This window comes from Triplophysa dalaica, chromosome 3 (genome assembly GCF_015846415.1).
Source record: "Triplophysa dalaica isolate WHDGS20190420 chromosome 3, ASM1584641v1, whole genome shotgun sequence".
Classification (NCBI taxonomy): domain Eukaryota; kingdom Metazoa; phylum Chordata; class Actinopteri; order Cypriniformes; family Nemacheilidae; genus Triplophysa; species Triplophysa dalaica.
In genome coordinates this window covers 12,035,994-12,052,573 of record NC_079544.1, presented here as the reverse complement: position 1 = coordinate 12,052,573, position 16,580 = coordinate 12,035,994, and the positions used below count along the sequence as shown (strand labels likewise).

Sequence of the window (16,580 nt, the reverse complement as noted above, 5' to 3'; positions counted from 1 at the left end):
ATCACACGCAGACGTTTATTTCTTTAATACAGGTTTAAGTTTACCAAGCTATACGCTCTTTATGGATATGTTAATGCAGTGTATTAAAATAATAGTAAAAAGTACAATAAACTGAAAGTACTTATTACCAGCCGAGTCGTAATGTGATGCTCATAAAAAACAAATCTTCAAATTGGACAGCAATATAAACAGAAAACAATATTGTATTTTATAAGGGACAGACACAGAGGAAAAACTCCTTTGGGGATGTACGAATGGTCCGTGTACGTTTTATTCATTTGATATCCTATATTAAATAAATTAATGGAAACTGAAAAAAGACTCGTTTTTTCATTTTTCGTTTAGTTCAACAAACGAAAAATTAGATTTCGCCCCGATTTTTCATTTTTCGTTTGTCGTTTAAAAAACGGATTTCGGACTCAATATGGGATTCGTACATGTGGGCGGTGCTGTAACGCCCCTTTCACCCGATTGGTCAAATCGCTCACCATTCTGTACGGACTTAATTCTGCCAGGCAGAATAAGAGTCACCTCTAGTCCTTCATTTTTAAGTTATTGCAAGTATGTCGGCGCGAACCACTGCTTATTGTTAACAGTGCGTGATATTTAAGCAGACATATCTGTTGCAATGTACGACATTTAAGAGATGCAGTATGCTGAATACCAGGGGTCTCCAACCCTGCTCCTGGTGAGCTACTCTCCTTAAGATTTCAGCTCTAACCCCAATCAAACACACCTGGGTTGCTTGATAATTACAGAAAGGTGTGCTGAAGCAGGGTTGGAGATGCAATTTGCAGGACGGTAGTTCACCAGGTCCAGGGTTGAAGATCCCTCTGTATACAGTAATTTATGATGATATAGTATCTTTCCAACAAAAGTCACCCATTACAATAAACACTTAAAAGACACAGACAGTCAAGAATAAGAAATGTGACCTCTTCAAAGTACTACAGAAGGTCTCTGCTGACACGCAGACATAGAAAACATACATGTGTAATAGCATAAGTAGAAATGTTAACAAAGATCCTTTTTCACGGGGCATTGCGGGTGTTTGACAGAGTTGCATCAGTCCAGCTACTCACTGCCTGCTGCATGCGTTTCGTCAATTCATCAATTTATGTTCCTCAATTATAAAAAAAAATAGCAGAATAACTCTGATCCCCATCATCTGGACACTATTCCCATCACTTGTCTACCCCTTGTTTACTGTCTTATTCCTTTGGTCTTGTTATTTGTCCGCTGTTGAATGTGTTTATGGTGTTGTGCTTTTTCCTGTGTCTCTGTGGATTAAATTATACCAGTTTGGAGTATCTGCTTGTCTTGAGTGTTTGCTTCACAAACCGTGACATCTGTATGTAAGTGTCTCTGTCGACACCTAGGGTACTTTACAGACTCGACTTTCACCTGAAAATTTAGATGTGCTTGTTTTTCTCAACAAAAACTAATCTGCTTTATAAATGGGTTTTTCATTCGGTCTGCATGAGTTTATTCAGAAATTGTTACAAAATCTAAACGATAAAACTAATATTGTATTGATGGGAGAGTCTACCCGCTACGCAAAGTCTTCTTCAGCTCATCCCAAAGATTCTCAATAGGGTCAAGGTGTGGGCTCTGTGGTGGCCAATGAGTGAAAATGATGTATATGTTTCCTTAACCACTCTTTCACAATTTGAGCCTGATGAATCCTGCCATTGTCATGTTGAAATCTGCCCGTGCCATCAGGAAGGAAAGAACCCATTGATGGCATAACTTGATCATTCAGTCAACTGACCTCATTCTCTGGGCACATAACGTTGTTGAACCTAGACCTCAAATCCAATGGGAGGCTCTTACCTATTTGCTTAGTTGAATTCATGCTGTTGTTGACTGTTTTTGAACGGGCAGTGTATATAACTCTGCTTTATAAATGGATTTCTCATTCGGTCTGCATGAGCTGGTTCAGAAATTGTTACAAAACCAAAATGATAGAACTATATATTTACATTAACATTTAGTCATTTAGCAGACGCTTTTATCCAAAGAGTATTACAGAGAGGTCAGGGAGCAATAAGCGATTTGTCAAACAGGAGCAATCATACAATAGGTACTGATACAAATAAGCCAAAGATAATTTGGATAATATCTACAGTACACATGGATGTCCAATTCACAGCATATCTTCAATACTGTAAGACAACAGAAGCCCTAGTTTAGGCACAACACGGTTAGCATATCTATAAATCTGGTCACCTACAGATAGTCATTCCACCACTTAACACACACACACAGACACACACACGCACAGACACACACACACACACACAGACACACTGCTCCCTCAAGCTTAATCTCAAACATTTCCAAAACATAGTGATATATAGATTCTCAAAACCAGATAAAGCTGTTATTTTATACTGGAAACAAAGAGTCAATGCCTAAACTGAGGACTAAAACAAAAGACACATGTTAAAACTTTTGTTAATCATACATACAGTGAGGGAAATAATTATTTGATCCCCTGCTGATTTAAGTTTGTCTACTTACAAAGAAATGAAGGGTCCATCATTTTTATGGTAGGTTTATTTTAACTGATAGAGACAGAATATCAACAACAAAAAATCAGGGGGAAATGTTATATAAAGGTTATAAATTGATTTTCATTTCAGTAAGTGAAATAAGAATTTGATCCCCAAGCAAAACATAACTTTGTGGAAACCCTTGTTGGCAAGCACAGAGGTCAGACATTTCTGATAGTTGGTCACCAGGTTTGCACATGTGTCAGGATATATTTGAGTCCACTCCTCTGTCAATCTTTAAGGTTTCTTGGCTGCCGCTCAGTAAATTGTAGTTTTAAACTCCTTCACAGATTTTCTATAGGACTAGGGTCTAGAGACTGGCTAGGACATTTAATGTTCGTCTCCTTAAGCCACTCTTTGGTTGACCATAGTGGTGGAGAGGTTGAAATGGGAGATACAGATTCTGTTGGCAGGCCTCTCTTATATACATAAGATGATTTAGGAGTACTGTCTTAAAGTGACAGGACTAATCTGTGGGCCATGTAGGCACATAACCAATCTTTGGGGCCAGAATTCTTGCTTGTTGGTAGGGGATCGAATATTTATTGATTTATTTCACTGACTGAAATGCAAATCAATTTATAACCTTTATTTTGACTGATATTTCTGTTGATTTTCAGGTTCTATCAGTTAAAATAAACCTAAACATTATAGATCCTGCATTTACAAAATCAACTTAAAAAATTACTTACAAAATCAGTATTGGGATCAAATAATTATTACCCTCACTGTACATACATACATGCATACTGTACATATATTTACTCAGATCACAATAATTATTGGGCAGAAGAATATTGATTGAATTATTTATTTTTGGAATATAACTGACGGGGCAATTATGGTTAGTAATAGTCATAATGGCCTTATGGTTAGAGAGTCGGACTCGTGACCAGACGGTTGCCGGTTCGATCCTCAGGCCCGGTGGGTAACGATTGCGGTGCCCTTGAACAAGGCACCTAACCCTACATGCTCCCCGGGCGCTGCAGTGATATCTGCCCACTGCTCCGGGTGTACGTGTGTTCACCACTTGCTGTGCGTGTGTTCACTAATCACTGGATGGGTTAAAAGCAGAGGTCACATTTCGGGCATGGGTCACCATATCTGACAAATCCGTCACTTTCACTTTCATGGCGTGAACTATTTCTCCTTAAACATGAATCGATGAATGTTCCCAATCATCATTATAGAATGCTGTTTTAAGTTCAGCCATGTTCATTAACTTGCACTATAAAATTGTTGAGGTTGAAAGAAAATTATTTGTGATAAATTGACTCAAATTTCTAAAACATTTCATGTCACATTTAGTTTGGTTACATGTGATGTTGTGAGAATAAAATAATTTTTTGCAGAATTAAATTTTGTGTTTTACAAACTAACATACACATCTGCATGCAGGCTCCCAACTGTGCAGATTCATGATGTTCCTTATGTGTGATGTTTGTTCTCAGACATACAGCTACGACATATTCATGGCAGTACAGATGAAATGCATAGATATATTTGTTACTTTATCTGTACGGAGAGTGGATCAAGTAGATTGAAAGAGGCTTAAACAGAGGCTAAACTGCTGTGTGACGGGTGCACAGAAAACAAGAGAAAATCCTCACTGCACGTCCCTCTTAACCTAGCGGGTCTAAGATATGCGAGGCTGTCTGGTGGTTGAAGTAAACATATTTTAAAGTGCAAACACTTGTCAGTATCGCACTCGTACAGACTCTTAATCTGCTGGGTAGAATTAAATCCGTACAGAATGGTGAGCGATTTGACCAATCGGGTGAAAGGGGCGTTACAGCACCGCCCACATGTACGAATGCCATATTGAGTCCGAAATCCGTTTTTTAAACGACAAACGAAAAATGAAAAATCGGGGCGAAATCTAATTTTTCGTTTGTTGAACTAAACGAAAAATGAAAAAAAGAGTCATTTTTCAGTTTCCATTAATTTATTTAATATAGGATATCAAATGAATAAAACGTACACGGACCACGAATAATACTGTGGGTTGGAGGCCTCGTTTTAATATTAATTAGGTTAAGGGATTGGCTCTGGATTGGACACTCCAGGAAGATTCCAAGATACATCACCGTAAAATGATTAATATTTATGAGCCTTTCTTTTTGTTGGCTCACCAGTCTCTGTTTAAAGTGCGACACCAAGTGCTAACAGGAACAGAAAAATTGATGCTCTGGAATTTGAGGCTCGTTTTTGCATTAAATGTTTAAACAAAAGATTTTTGTTTTTATGTCTTTTAAGAGTAGCCTATACATTGTTATATCTCTATATTTTTCTGTCAGTAAATCCACAAATAGCTACTGCAAAACTTTGAATTCAGTAATGCAATAAACGTACAATAAGAGCAAATGAGCCTTACATATATATCTAATTGGTATTTAAAGCTCCAGTATGTAATAATTTTGTAATAAAATTTCAGAAAATAACTTGCACAGTGTGATATATTTCCTCCAGTTGTGTACTTAAAATATTTCAAAAGTCTCTAAAGATTTTTTATTTCAGAGAAATTCCGATTTTAAATAACTGGCCGTCCCGGAAAAGAAATGTCGCCTCTCAGTGACGCAATGTCCGCTCTATACTTTGTTCCGGTGTAGACCAGAATATCACATGGTCAAATGCGGAAGTGGTTGTTATGGATCACGATTACTCTTTGGCGAGTATTGAAGTGCCAGTAAAACGGAAGCGTCCATATTTGGATACACGCAGACTGTGTGACAAACGGAGGAATAAAACCAGGATAAATATCGGCCAGGCGTTTTCGAGATGGAGAGAGCTGCGCGACAATCTTGGACTTGACAGAGACTCTGCTCTCGCGAGTGTATTGATAGACAGGTAAGCAAATCAATTATTTATTTTAGAACGATTGGTTTGAGCACGTTAAACAACACGGCATTAACCATAAACACGTAACACTGCACAACATTAACCCAACAAATCATTTAACAAATAGCTGTAAGTTGTAACGGGATAATATAGCATAACATTTCACGTTCCTTGCAGTTCATTAATTATGATGACATAAAATAATACGATCAGATATACCGGTAATACAAAAACAAATAAATTACCTCATCCGTGATCATGATTCGTTTATCCAATTTAGATACATCGCTATGGCGAAAACGCATTTAAACCGACATCTCCCATCGTCACCTGCTTCATAGCGTCATCAAGCTTCGCCTTTGTTATTGTTGGAAATGCGCCCTCTTGTGGTCAAATATCAAGGTTACATACTGCAGCTTTAAATGTTTATGATATATTTTATAGTCTTTTTATCCAATTCCAGAAAATGTTGGTCCATGGTTCTCTTGGGAAATCCAGTTGTTCAGGGAATTTATTTTGCCTGTTTAAATCAAAAGGACAATACTGTTTATGGTGGGCAAGAAGAGGTGAGTTGAATTGTTAACAGATTTTTATTGTGATATTCCATTGTTGATGTTAGATTCATATATACAATATTGAACTATTAAAACATTATAGATATTTTCTCATAGCGTTTTTATGGCACAGGGCCTGCTTTAAATCCTCAAATGACAGATATGATACTAAATATATAAACTTAATATGCACAGCTAAATCAAACTCTGCATCACTGCATCTGCCCATCTATTTAGTTCAATCAGACCACATATAGGCCCTTTTCACACAGCAATACTGGTAAATTACTGGTAAAGTCATTCTGGTAAATTTATAGTAGGCCTAAATACACAAATGTGCTGTTCACACAAGCAATGAAATTATGTTAATTTACCGGTAGGACAGCGTTCACATAGCTGTCTCAAAATATGGTCATCAAGCAAGTTTCCTTACTTTGGAGTTATGTTTGAAAATATGGTGGGGGTGTGATTTTATTTCCGAACACAGCAAAATCGTATACATACACTGTGAGAGTTTAATTTGACCATTTTTAACACTGCTCGCGTACGGGAAAGACAGTGTACGGTCACTTTATGTATTTACGGTAATAAAGGTCCGCGCACGCGTGAGACGGCATGTCAAGACGAGGTGTGCAGAGATGCGAGAGACCTCGTCTTCTGTTTCTGTGACCGCAGTTGGATACCTTTTATGTTTTATTGCTTGAATCTGCATGTATGCTGATGACTGTGACTATGCACAAGCAGCCTTATTAAACTCGAAGGAAGTATTACAGGTTTTGCTTCGTGTCAGTCCTTTTCTCTGGTAATTTTACTTCTTTCTCTACACATCCCAGCTTTGCGTTACAACATGGAGATAGAAAACTTTAAAACTGACCTGAACTAGCTATATGAGGACAACAAGAAAAAAAACAGATGTTAACGCTGATAGGTGAAAGATAAAACCATTAGAGATGTAGACTCGGCTTCTGGTGGGACATAGACTGAAGATGAGCAGAAGGAGAATCAGCATGAGTACAACACTGACAGATGAATCAGTGAGCTCAGTTACATCGCCTATCCCACAACTTTCAGCACACTGAAGATGTGCAGTGTGAAATTAAACTGGGGAAATCAAATTAGCTTGCTGCTCTTGTACATGAGGTTAAACATTCAAAATATAGATTAATTGAAAGAAATCAAAGATATTAATATTAACAAGATGCGCCACTGCCATTAATGAATGGAGGGGAATGCAAAGCTCAATATTGCCGCGCTAGCGAATGAAGTCCCGCCTTCCAGTGAAACGAGCCAATCGCCAAACAGTAATGACTGACGATTCCCTGGGGCGGGGCACTCGTGAGGCGCTTGCCAGCTTGTGCGCATGCTCAGCAAATGAAGCGATCTCGAAAAAGGTGAGTTTTGGGGCAATTTAGGCTAAGCTATGGTAAAGTTCATGTCAGGTTAAATTATTGATAAAACATATGCTGTTTCATTTTGATTTTTGCCAGCGATTTAAAAAATATCTGCATTCCCCAACTCAAGTAGATAGGACTGTGATACAAACATGGCCGCCGAATGACACGACTTCCGTTAAAGGTACAGTGTGCAGAATTTTGAAGGAATTATTTACCAAAATGTAATATATAATACAAAACTATGTTGTGAGTGGTGAAGAAATACCTTACAAAATGAACCAAAAGGTTTATATTACCTTACAATGAGCCATTTTATGTATATACACCGCGGGCACACCCTTACATGTAATTTATCAAATTGCACAGCCATGTTTCTATAGTAGCACTACACGGACAAACTGAGCGCGTTTTGTAAAAGGAAGGATGCACGGGACTATGTTCTTCCTTTTTTCGGCTGTGTTTTGGAGGCAGCTTGCAAAGACACTACATAGAAGGATTAGCAGAAGAAGATGAACAACAATAACAACATTTTCTTGTCGTGTTTTTTATTAGAAATAGAAACGGTTCTTTGTTGCAGTAATAACTGAAATTTGCGCTTATGGCGGACCACACATACTCTGCACACGAGCCAACAGAGCGTCAATCCGTGTTGTCAAAAAAGAGAAAATACGACAAAAAACAGCAGAAACCTGAATAAACATCGGCGTGGTGCTTTTCAAAAAGGAGGGCATGAAGCAGGAAACGGGTTTGCTAAGCGACGCCGAAGTTGCCAGCTTCTGCTGGACCGGTAAGTTTGTCTAATTTCTGCAATATAAGTGAACTGTTTGTTTGGATAGCTTTAGCTAACAGATGAGCATGATTATCAAGAGAAGTAGCGTTTTTCCTTGTAATTTTTTAGTACTTTGTAATTGTATCATAAGTCCTTGTTGCATGGCCGTGTGCAAATCATGTTAGAAATCATGTTTACACTCATAATTTGCATAAATCGGGTGTATATTATATTACAATACTGCTTACCTTCCACATCTTCTCTTGTGCGGTCCTCCCGGGTAACGTTAGCTCCTCTGCCTCTCCTCGCCCTGCCTGCATCTCCAACACCCCTACCTCTCCGCCCTCTCCCTCTCACTACCTGTGTTAAGTCCTCTGATTGACTCTGTGATGATGACAAAAGCGTCTGCTAAGACTTTCGAGGTTAGATTACACGGCTTTAGCATTAGCAAGCCGTTTCAATAGGCTGTAAATTACGAACAAAGTTATCGTGCCAAAGAATGCTATGCAATGTTAACAAGTAACAATAATATTCACTATAATGCTTAGAGTAATTGATGAATTAAGTAAATTTAATTTATTTGTTTTTCTTTGTAAATAAACCTCGACACTTGACTTGCAAAGGTTACTCTCTGCTGTCTCAAACGACGACATCTCTGTCCTGTGTCCGTAACTTCAGTCTGTTGTAAGCCTGTGAGACGTAGATTGCAATTATCAACACCACCGATAATGGCCGCTATCATTTACGGAACCCTTTTGTCCTGTGACGGCAACCGTAGCTTCTCTAGTGGGAGGGAAAGGGGGGTAGAGGAGCTGTAGGTTGCAATTTCCTACATCGCCAATAGTGGCCTCTGAAACTTACACACAGAACCTTTAACGGACTATGAATAAATACACATAACTGAAGCAACAAGCCTCTTAAGTCTCGGGCACCAAAGTGATTAGAACAGTCTAGGGCTGTTCTTTAATAATGAAAACACCTATAATCTCAGACATGGATTTATAGCCAAAGACTTTAATTCAAATAAAGTCTGAACGATCTGTTCAATATACACATAATGTGTTCCTGTTTTAACGACCATATATGTCTGAAAACAATCCTCATCACATTCTTTTTCCAAGCAATGACCAGTGGTGAAACCCACATTGGTCCCCTCTATTATAGACAGTTATACCCTTGTCTCTCTCCTCCCATGTATTGCAACAGTTGAAAGGTCAGTTTTCCACCAGGTGTCTTCCTACCTATCCCAGAAAACACTACTGGATGACAAGCATTCTGGCTTCAAAACAAACCACTACACTGAGACTGCACTGCTATCAGTCACAGAAGCCCTGCAGCTAGCCAGGCGGAATCTAAATCCTCGGTCCTGATTCTGATTGACCTGTCTGCAGCTTTTGACACTGTCAATCACCAGATACTGCTAGCAACCCTGTCATCTCTAGGAATCTTAGGCACTCCACTCCGCTGGTTCAAATCCTACCTCTGGCAGATCCTTCAGGGTGTCATGGAGGGGCTCCCTGTTCATTGCTGTTCACCCTGTTCACCACATGATCAGTGGGGTCCCTCAGGGATCAGTGCTTGGGCTGCCGCTTTTTTCCATCTACACAACATCCTTGGGACCCATCATATGGACACACACCTTCTTGTATCATTGTTATGGTGACGACACCCAGATCTACATCTCATTTCACCCAGATGATACAACTGTAGCAGCTTGCATTGCAGCCTGCCTAGAAGACATCTAAGCTTGGATGAAAGAGCATCACCTCCAGCTGAACCCTGCCAAGACAGAACTACTCGTGTTTCCGGCACACCCCACAATGCAATACGATCTCACCATCCAACTTGTTAATAACACAATCACTCTTTCCAAAACAGCCAGGAATCATATTTGATGAAAAGCTGTCCTTCAATGATCATATTGCAAAGACAACGCGGTCATTCCGATATGCCTTATTCAACATTAGAAAGGTTAGACCATTTCTCACTCAGCATGCGGCACATCTCATTGTCCAGGCCCTGGTTATCTCAAAGTTGAACTACTGTAATGCTCTCCTTACTGGTCTTCCATCAAAGGCTGTCAAACCAATCCATCTTGTTAAGAACGCAGCAGCACGCCTTGTCTTCCAACAGCCCAACAGGGCTCATGTGACACCCCTTTTCATCTCTCTCCATTGGCTACCGGTTTAAGCCTGTATCTGATTCAAGTCACTTATCCTCGCCTACAGGACTATCATTGGATCTGTGGCGACATACTTTCACACCCTTCTACACCCTATCAAGAACCCTGCATTCAACAAACTTGCGGCGTCTTGTTTTTCCTTGTTTTAAGGGCAGTAAATCGCTTTCCCGCTCATTCTCTTTCATAACTCCGTCCTGGTGGAACATTCTTCCGAACCCATTTCTTCTTTGAATACTTGACAGACAAATGAGAAAAAAACACTAACTGTCTCTCTTTCTCTCAACAGGTAGTGGTCTACCTTTTGTTGAAACAGTAAACTTTGTATTAGCACCTATTGTATTATTTCTCCTGTATGACATATTGCTCCCTGAACTCTTTGTAAGTCGCTTTGGATAAAAGCCTCTGCTAAAAGACTAAATGTAAATAAAACAATTATTAAGGCCTATATTTTAGAAACAGATGCTTGTGGGTATTGTTTTACCATAAATACTACATGTAATGAAAACACAACTCACGCAATAATTACATGAAAAAATATACTTAAATATGTATATGTAAATCTTACAAACTGCTACAAATTACATTTTACAAAACTGCTTTAACATTTAAGGAAAAATAAGAAAAGTATACTCAAAGGAATTTTACTAGTAATGTCAATATTTCTTAAATGTTACATTGTGTACTTGTGTGCTTTGTGTTAGTACATCAATGTTTCAATGCACAAAAGATTGCAATCTTCAAATGTCATGGTCCGATATATTAGTGTTGTATACAAAATATATAATTTACACAAATCCTCTAGATTTACATACGTTGGAGTGTCTAGATCATGTGACTAGCATAAGCACTACAATGTGCATTTGCACATAATTGTGACACATATTTTGGCCTACATTTGTTTAAATCCCATGTAGCCTATACATGTGTCTCTGTATATTATGTATATAATCTAAAAATCATAAACAGACTGTAAGATAAATAAATATAATTTGTAATATTAAATGACATTTAGGATTCAACAACAACTTAAACGTTTTCAACAGTTCAGTAGGTGCACCTCAACAGGTGTGTCAGTGCTTAGAGTTTATCTATGATCCAGTAGATGGCGCAGTCTTGCCATTTACACGTCATGTGCTTTTCTTCTTGTAACACAGTTGGTGGTCTACTACTGCAAAGTGCATGGCCCTCCATTTTCTCTGTAGGTGAGCCATTGTTCAAATTGATTGTGCCTGTCTGGTCCCATTATACAAGGTTGAAGAAAGGCAGAGATTAGCAGTCAGCCTTTCAGTCTAGCACCCCTTCGCCATCTCCCCGATGAGCCATTCCAGCTTGCCTGTGAGCAGCCGTCCAAAGTGCTTCAACACCAGACCCAAATCTTTAGAGTCCTGACGCAGACAGTTCTTTGCCTGGGGCTCTGATAGCTCCCCCTGCTGGACCAGACGGACAGAAAGGGAAGATGGTGTTCAAGCTAAAAATAATCATAGTGTGTTGAAAAAAAAAGAAATAACAAGGGCTTTTTCTGTGAGAGGGAAATGAATGAGCTAATTTGAAACGTTAGCATACTGGGTCATTGTTGATTTTTTTGAAAAAACACAATGATTCTGACCTGAAGTAGATTGTAAAAATGAGAAAAAAGGAAATATGACAGTGTCGCCTCGACTCCACAGCATGTTTCTGATTCTAAGAGTTGTCATATGTATATTTTATCATGGCTGTAATGCACTTCAGAGAGCATGTTCCCATCATTCTCAGTGGTCAAGTATGTGTCTATCTCCCTGTCTTTCCTGTGGGAGGAAGGCAAAGGTCACCTGGAGTCAAAGCCACCAAGATGACGCAACAAATCAACAAAGATTCCGGGAAAGCAGGATATTTCTTGTAGCATGTGGTCCCTTAATCGCATTTCATTATGAGAAAGCCAAACAATAAAAATTCCAATCATTTTTTGTTATTTATATATTCGTTACCAAGTAAATATATGATATCTCGCATTTTAATTCCAGATTATTAATGCTTCACTAAATTAAGTTATTAGTATCAAAATTATCTGTTACTATTTGAATAGTAACATGTGTGTGATCCTTTTTTAATATTTAAAGTAAAAAATATTTTCTTGAGATTCAAATATTATGTAAATTATCTTTATTATCTGTATAAATTAATAATAAAAAGAATAAGGGTGTGGATACAATATTTTAAAATTAGAGTAAGGTGTATTGAGGCCTCTGAATCTTACAGCTTCATTCTTAGATATTTATCTAAAAGCTCTTATTGGACTAATCTCTATTGCACAAGGTCCTGCAAAATTACATTTTGCCTGTATCTGAAGTGATCATCCTCACCTCCCCATGAAGAAGTTTCACTACATGCACGTAGTTGTTGATACTGCGTTCCAAGCGCACCAGCAGAGTAAGTCCACAGCCAGGTTGGATGAGTGTCTTGGCAGTCCGTACATCCTGCGCTAGAGTCCCCAAAGACAGCAGGATCTCAGCCCTCCGCTCATGAACCTGGAACGCACATACACAGGTGTCTCATAGAGTGTGTACCCAAGAGCACAGTGTGGGTGGTTGCTCTAATGGAGGGAGTGTGTGGGAGTGGGCTGGATTGAACAACTCACAGATTTTTTCTCCCAGGTTGCTTTGTGAATCCTGATGCATGGTAATTGAATAGGAGAGGGTAGAGACGCTACAGCGCTGCAGTCTACCTGTGAAGGAAGAAAAAATACAGCACATCAAACATCTAGATTGTGGTTAGAAAAGCAGAGATGCAGACATAGCGCAATGAACTGTGACATAAAGAAAGATTCAACAATATAATATACAGTATATGGCCCTCAGAAAGGCAATGACAGCCGAGCATCAAGCAAAGCAGTTATCAAGCAAACAGACGGAATGTCACATGTCTGATATCCATCAAGCGGAGTGTGACATTAATTCATCTTAATGAGGCACGGCTAAAAGCTATGAACATACACAAACATACTGATAAACCTAGAGTCTGAAAAGATTCAGTTGATTGTTGAGAGTTGATTACAGCATGATTCATTGTTTGATCACTCAATTAATGCGAATAGTCTAATGGTTTGATTCTGGCACAGAATGTCATTTGGATTACAAAGCTAGCCCAAGCCAGTCCTAGAAATAAATATTTATCTACACTACACCTAAATACAAATATATCAGCTAACAGTGTATCTCTTGTGAGTTGCAAATGGTGTACAGAAAGAGTTGCCCAGGTCTTACCATTTCATCTTCCAAGTCTTTCACCTTGTTCATCACTCCTCTGGCTTCGCTATCGCACACAAAGTCCAATGGTTTAGTGCAAACATGAGACAGTTCAGAGGCAACTATGCTCAACACCATTACAAGCACTCCTGTGAAACGACAAACAGAATTGAAAAGCATGTGGACCACAGTAATGATTTGTAACAGTGTCAAATAAGGTTATTTTATCATTAATGCGTAAACAATACAATTGTACATCATATTTTCATCTTTATTAATGTTAGTTAATACAAATACAATTGTTCATTTATTCGTGTAAACTCAATGAGCATTACATATTGTAATAGATACAACATTTGATTGAAAATATATTTGTATATAATATGTTAAAATGACCATTTACTGAAATTAATAAATGCTGTGTGTTTACAAATTTAGTTGATGTTAGCAAAAGGAGCTTTATCAAAGTTTCCAATGAATTAACAGAGTATTAGTTGTAAATACTTAATGTGAACCTAAAAATTTGGAAAAGATACTAGACTAAAAGATTATACTTAAGGTTTTTACTATTATGGTGACTGAATGTACAAGCAGTGCTAATTTGTTAGTTATATTATTAAAGTTAGAAATCGTTTTCCAAAACTCAAATTAGCATTCAAGCAATATTAGCAAAATTACCTTGAAAACTTTGTAAATATATGAAAAGAGAGAAAAAGAACCAGAAATGTTTACAACAAGCAGTTGTGAGCTCTCTACAAAGGCGTCAGTCATACTCACTACTTAAATCCATGCCCAGTTACACCATGAAGTCTTTGGTCTTGTTACTTCCCATTGGAGAGCGTCTTCATTTGAAGACGTAACGCAAAAACCTCCATACAGATGTGTGCCTCTTCAGTACTAGTCCTAAACTGTGCATTGGCCACACTCTGTTTTTTCTACTGTTCCTTTCGAGGCTGGACACTTTTTATCTCGTCTTTGAACAAGCCACGACTTTCCTTTGATTCGCTTCACTACTCAAGCCAACATAAAAATGAGGGTAGCAAATCCTTTTTTCCTTAAGTAGACTTTGCTGTACTGATGCACTTTTTTGTTAAATTAACATTTAAAGAGTAAGACACTCTTTTTAATAATATGTTTAGTTAAGCTGAACAAACAAAAAGAGACCACACATACATAGGCCTGGTTAATGTTTTATTGTTTGATCAATCTTCTGTTTTCTGCCAACATGCCTCTTCATGTCTTCCTTCACTACTGACGTTTTTACAGTAAAAGGCCTATATATACATTTTACACATATATCATACATATGTATTTTACAATTTTTATGTATTAAAACGGAATAAAAATACATATTTGTTGTCCCCATGTTGTATTTTTATTTATGGTTCTGCAAATGATCTTACTATGTTTATGGATTGTATGGATTTTAAAATTACCAATTGAAGCAATGTTTATACAAGGACATGTATGTTTATTTGTGAGTCAACTCTTTTATCAGACTTGTAGAACAAACTATAGCGAAATAACATTAGCAGAGGGACAGAGACACCAGCAGGCTGGTCATGCAAGCAGGCAGTCTCATTCATCTCTGAGAATACCGTTTTTTTCAATTGGTAACCAGCGTTTACCAATACTTAATGTACTTTTCCTAAACTCTTAACACAGTTACACACCTACGTAACACAATTTTAGCTAAATAGTTAATTTTCTTGCCAAAACTACATTTTGTTAGATAAATGCAAACTCTAATTGCAAAATGCTGAATGCCTTTTTCAACATATGCTAACTCTATCAAAACAAAGCAAACCTGATTCAAAATCAGGTCATTTGATCAAAACATTAGCATTTGTTTTCTATCCAGCAGGAACTTATAGCCAATCATAGCGCATAGACTGTCAAAATGGTAAAAATAATGACATTACAAAAACTACATTACTTGTCATGTTTCAGTTTGACCTTTATACAACACAATATAAAAGTAATTTTTTAATCCAATCAGCTGTAAACATATATTTTTCTATTGTGCTGTAAAATAGTCTTGTTTTTTTCATTTCTGCACAATTACTGTGGATTCATTTACGATGGGGAGAGCAAGGCACAATATAACCGTTTTTGGTCAGAAAAAATGTGAGCTTAATTAATTATATTAACACAAACAACATACACATCTCCTCTAACAATGAACATTTAAAGTTTGTTTCTAGAACCTACCGTTACCATACAATTACAGCAAAAGTGGGTGGGGTTCATTGGGAATTTTCTGTCAATCAATATGTTGATTCGTTGATATTGTTTGTACATATTAGATAGATATCCACACATCTGTTGTCCAGCCATCCATCATCTAACCATCCTTCTATAATAGATCAATTCATAAGGATAGATATATTAGAAAATGATGCAAACTTTTAATAAATAATAATTGTCTTATACTCTCGCTGCTAATGTAATTTCAGTTTCCAAACGTTCCTATGTTTTAGATGATATAAGGTTGGAATTGGTGACTTACACATTCAATTTAGAAATCGACAAAAAATCATATGAATAAATAAAAAGTAGACTTTCATGTTCTCAAATTGTTCCAATATCTCCATGAAAGGTCACCGAAGACAACACAGTGAAGGAATCATCAGTAGAATGTACAAAAAAGTAAGCGACGGCATTATTAGCGGTATATGTAATTGCAGCAATAAAAATGCATGCCCTTAGGTTCAAAGATAGCAAAAATTATATTTATATCTATATGATCTTCAACATTTGGATGCTCATGATCATTTACTGTAATGGGAAGGCTTCAACATCTAGATATGTCTCAGATTGAGTTTGGAATAAGCCATTTTACAATTATCACTAAAACAATTCTTATCAGATATTTTACCGTAAGCTGCTGTTGTCGCAGAAGAAGAAGGTTTTTACTAGGGTTTGAAATGTTAGGTCTTCATTTTTTTTCATGGTGTATTTAATCATTTGTAAAAAAGATATGAAGTATCCATAATTTTGGCATGGGGTAAGCTTGTGTGGAAAGAAAATGTACGCATTTAAGAATCGACTGACTATTGTGTGAAAA

At 37.5% G+C, this 16,580-nt stretch overlaps 1 protein-coding gene across 5 annotated transcripts; it reads right to left on the bottom strand.

Annotated features, from left to right (window-relative positions):
* Positions 1–10,814: 10,814 nt before the first annotated feature.
* Positions 10,815–14,614, bottom strand: thpo (thrombopoietin). 5 transcript variants are annotated; one of them, XR_008906225.1, is made up of 6 exons: positions 14,291–14,614; positions 13,532–13,662; positions 12,907–12,993; positions 12,632–12,796; positions 11,899–12,100; positions 11,589–11,719 (listed from the first exon to the last, which is right to left on the bottom strand). XR_008906225.1 is itself a non-coding variant. In XM_056743622.1 (5 exons), exons 1-5 carry the CDS (start codon positions 14,301–14,303, stop codon positions 11,582–11,584), a joined length of 537 nt encoding a protein of 178 aa, XP_056599600.1. In that variant the 5' UTR covers positions 14,304–14,611; the 3' UTR covers positions 10,815–11,581. The 5 variants fall into 5 exon arrangements, 3 of the variants coding, with proteins under 3 accessions (XP_056599600.1, XP_056599601.1, XP_056599602.1); XR_008906224.1 differs by having other exon boundaries at positions 11,593–11,722; XM_056743622.1 differs by lacking the exon at positions 11,899–12,100 and having other exon boundaries at positions 10,815–11,722; positions 14,291–14,611.
* Between the last annotated feature and the right edge of the window lie 1,966 nt (positions 14,615–16,580).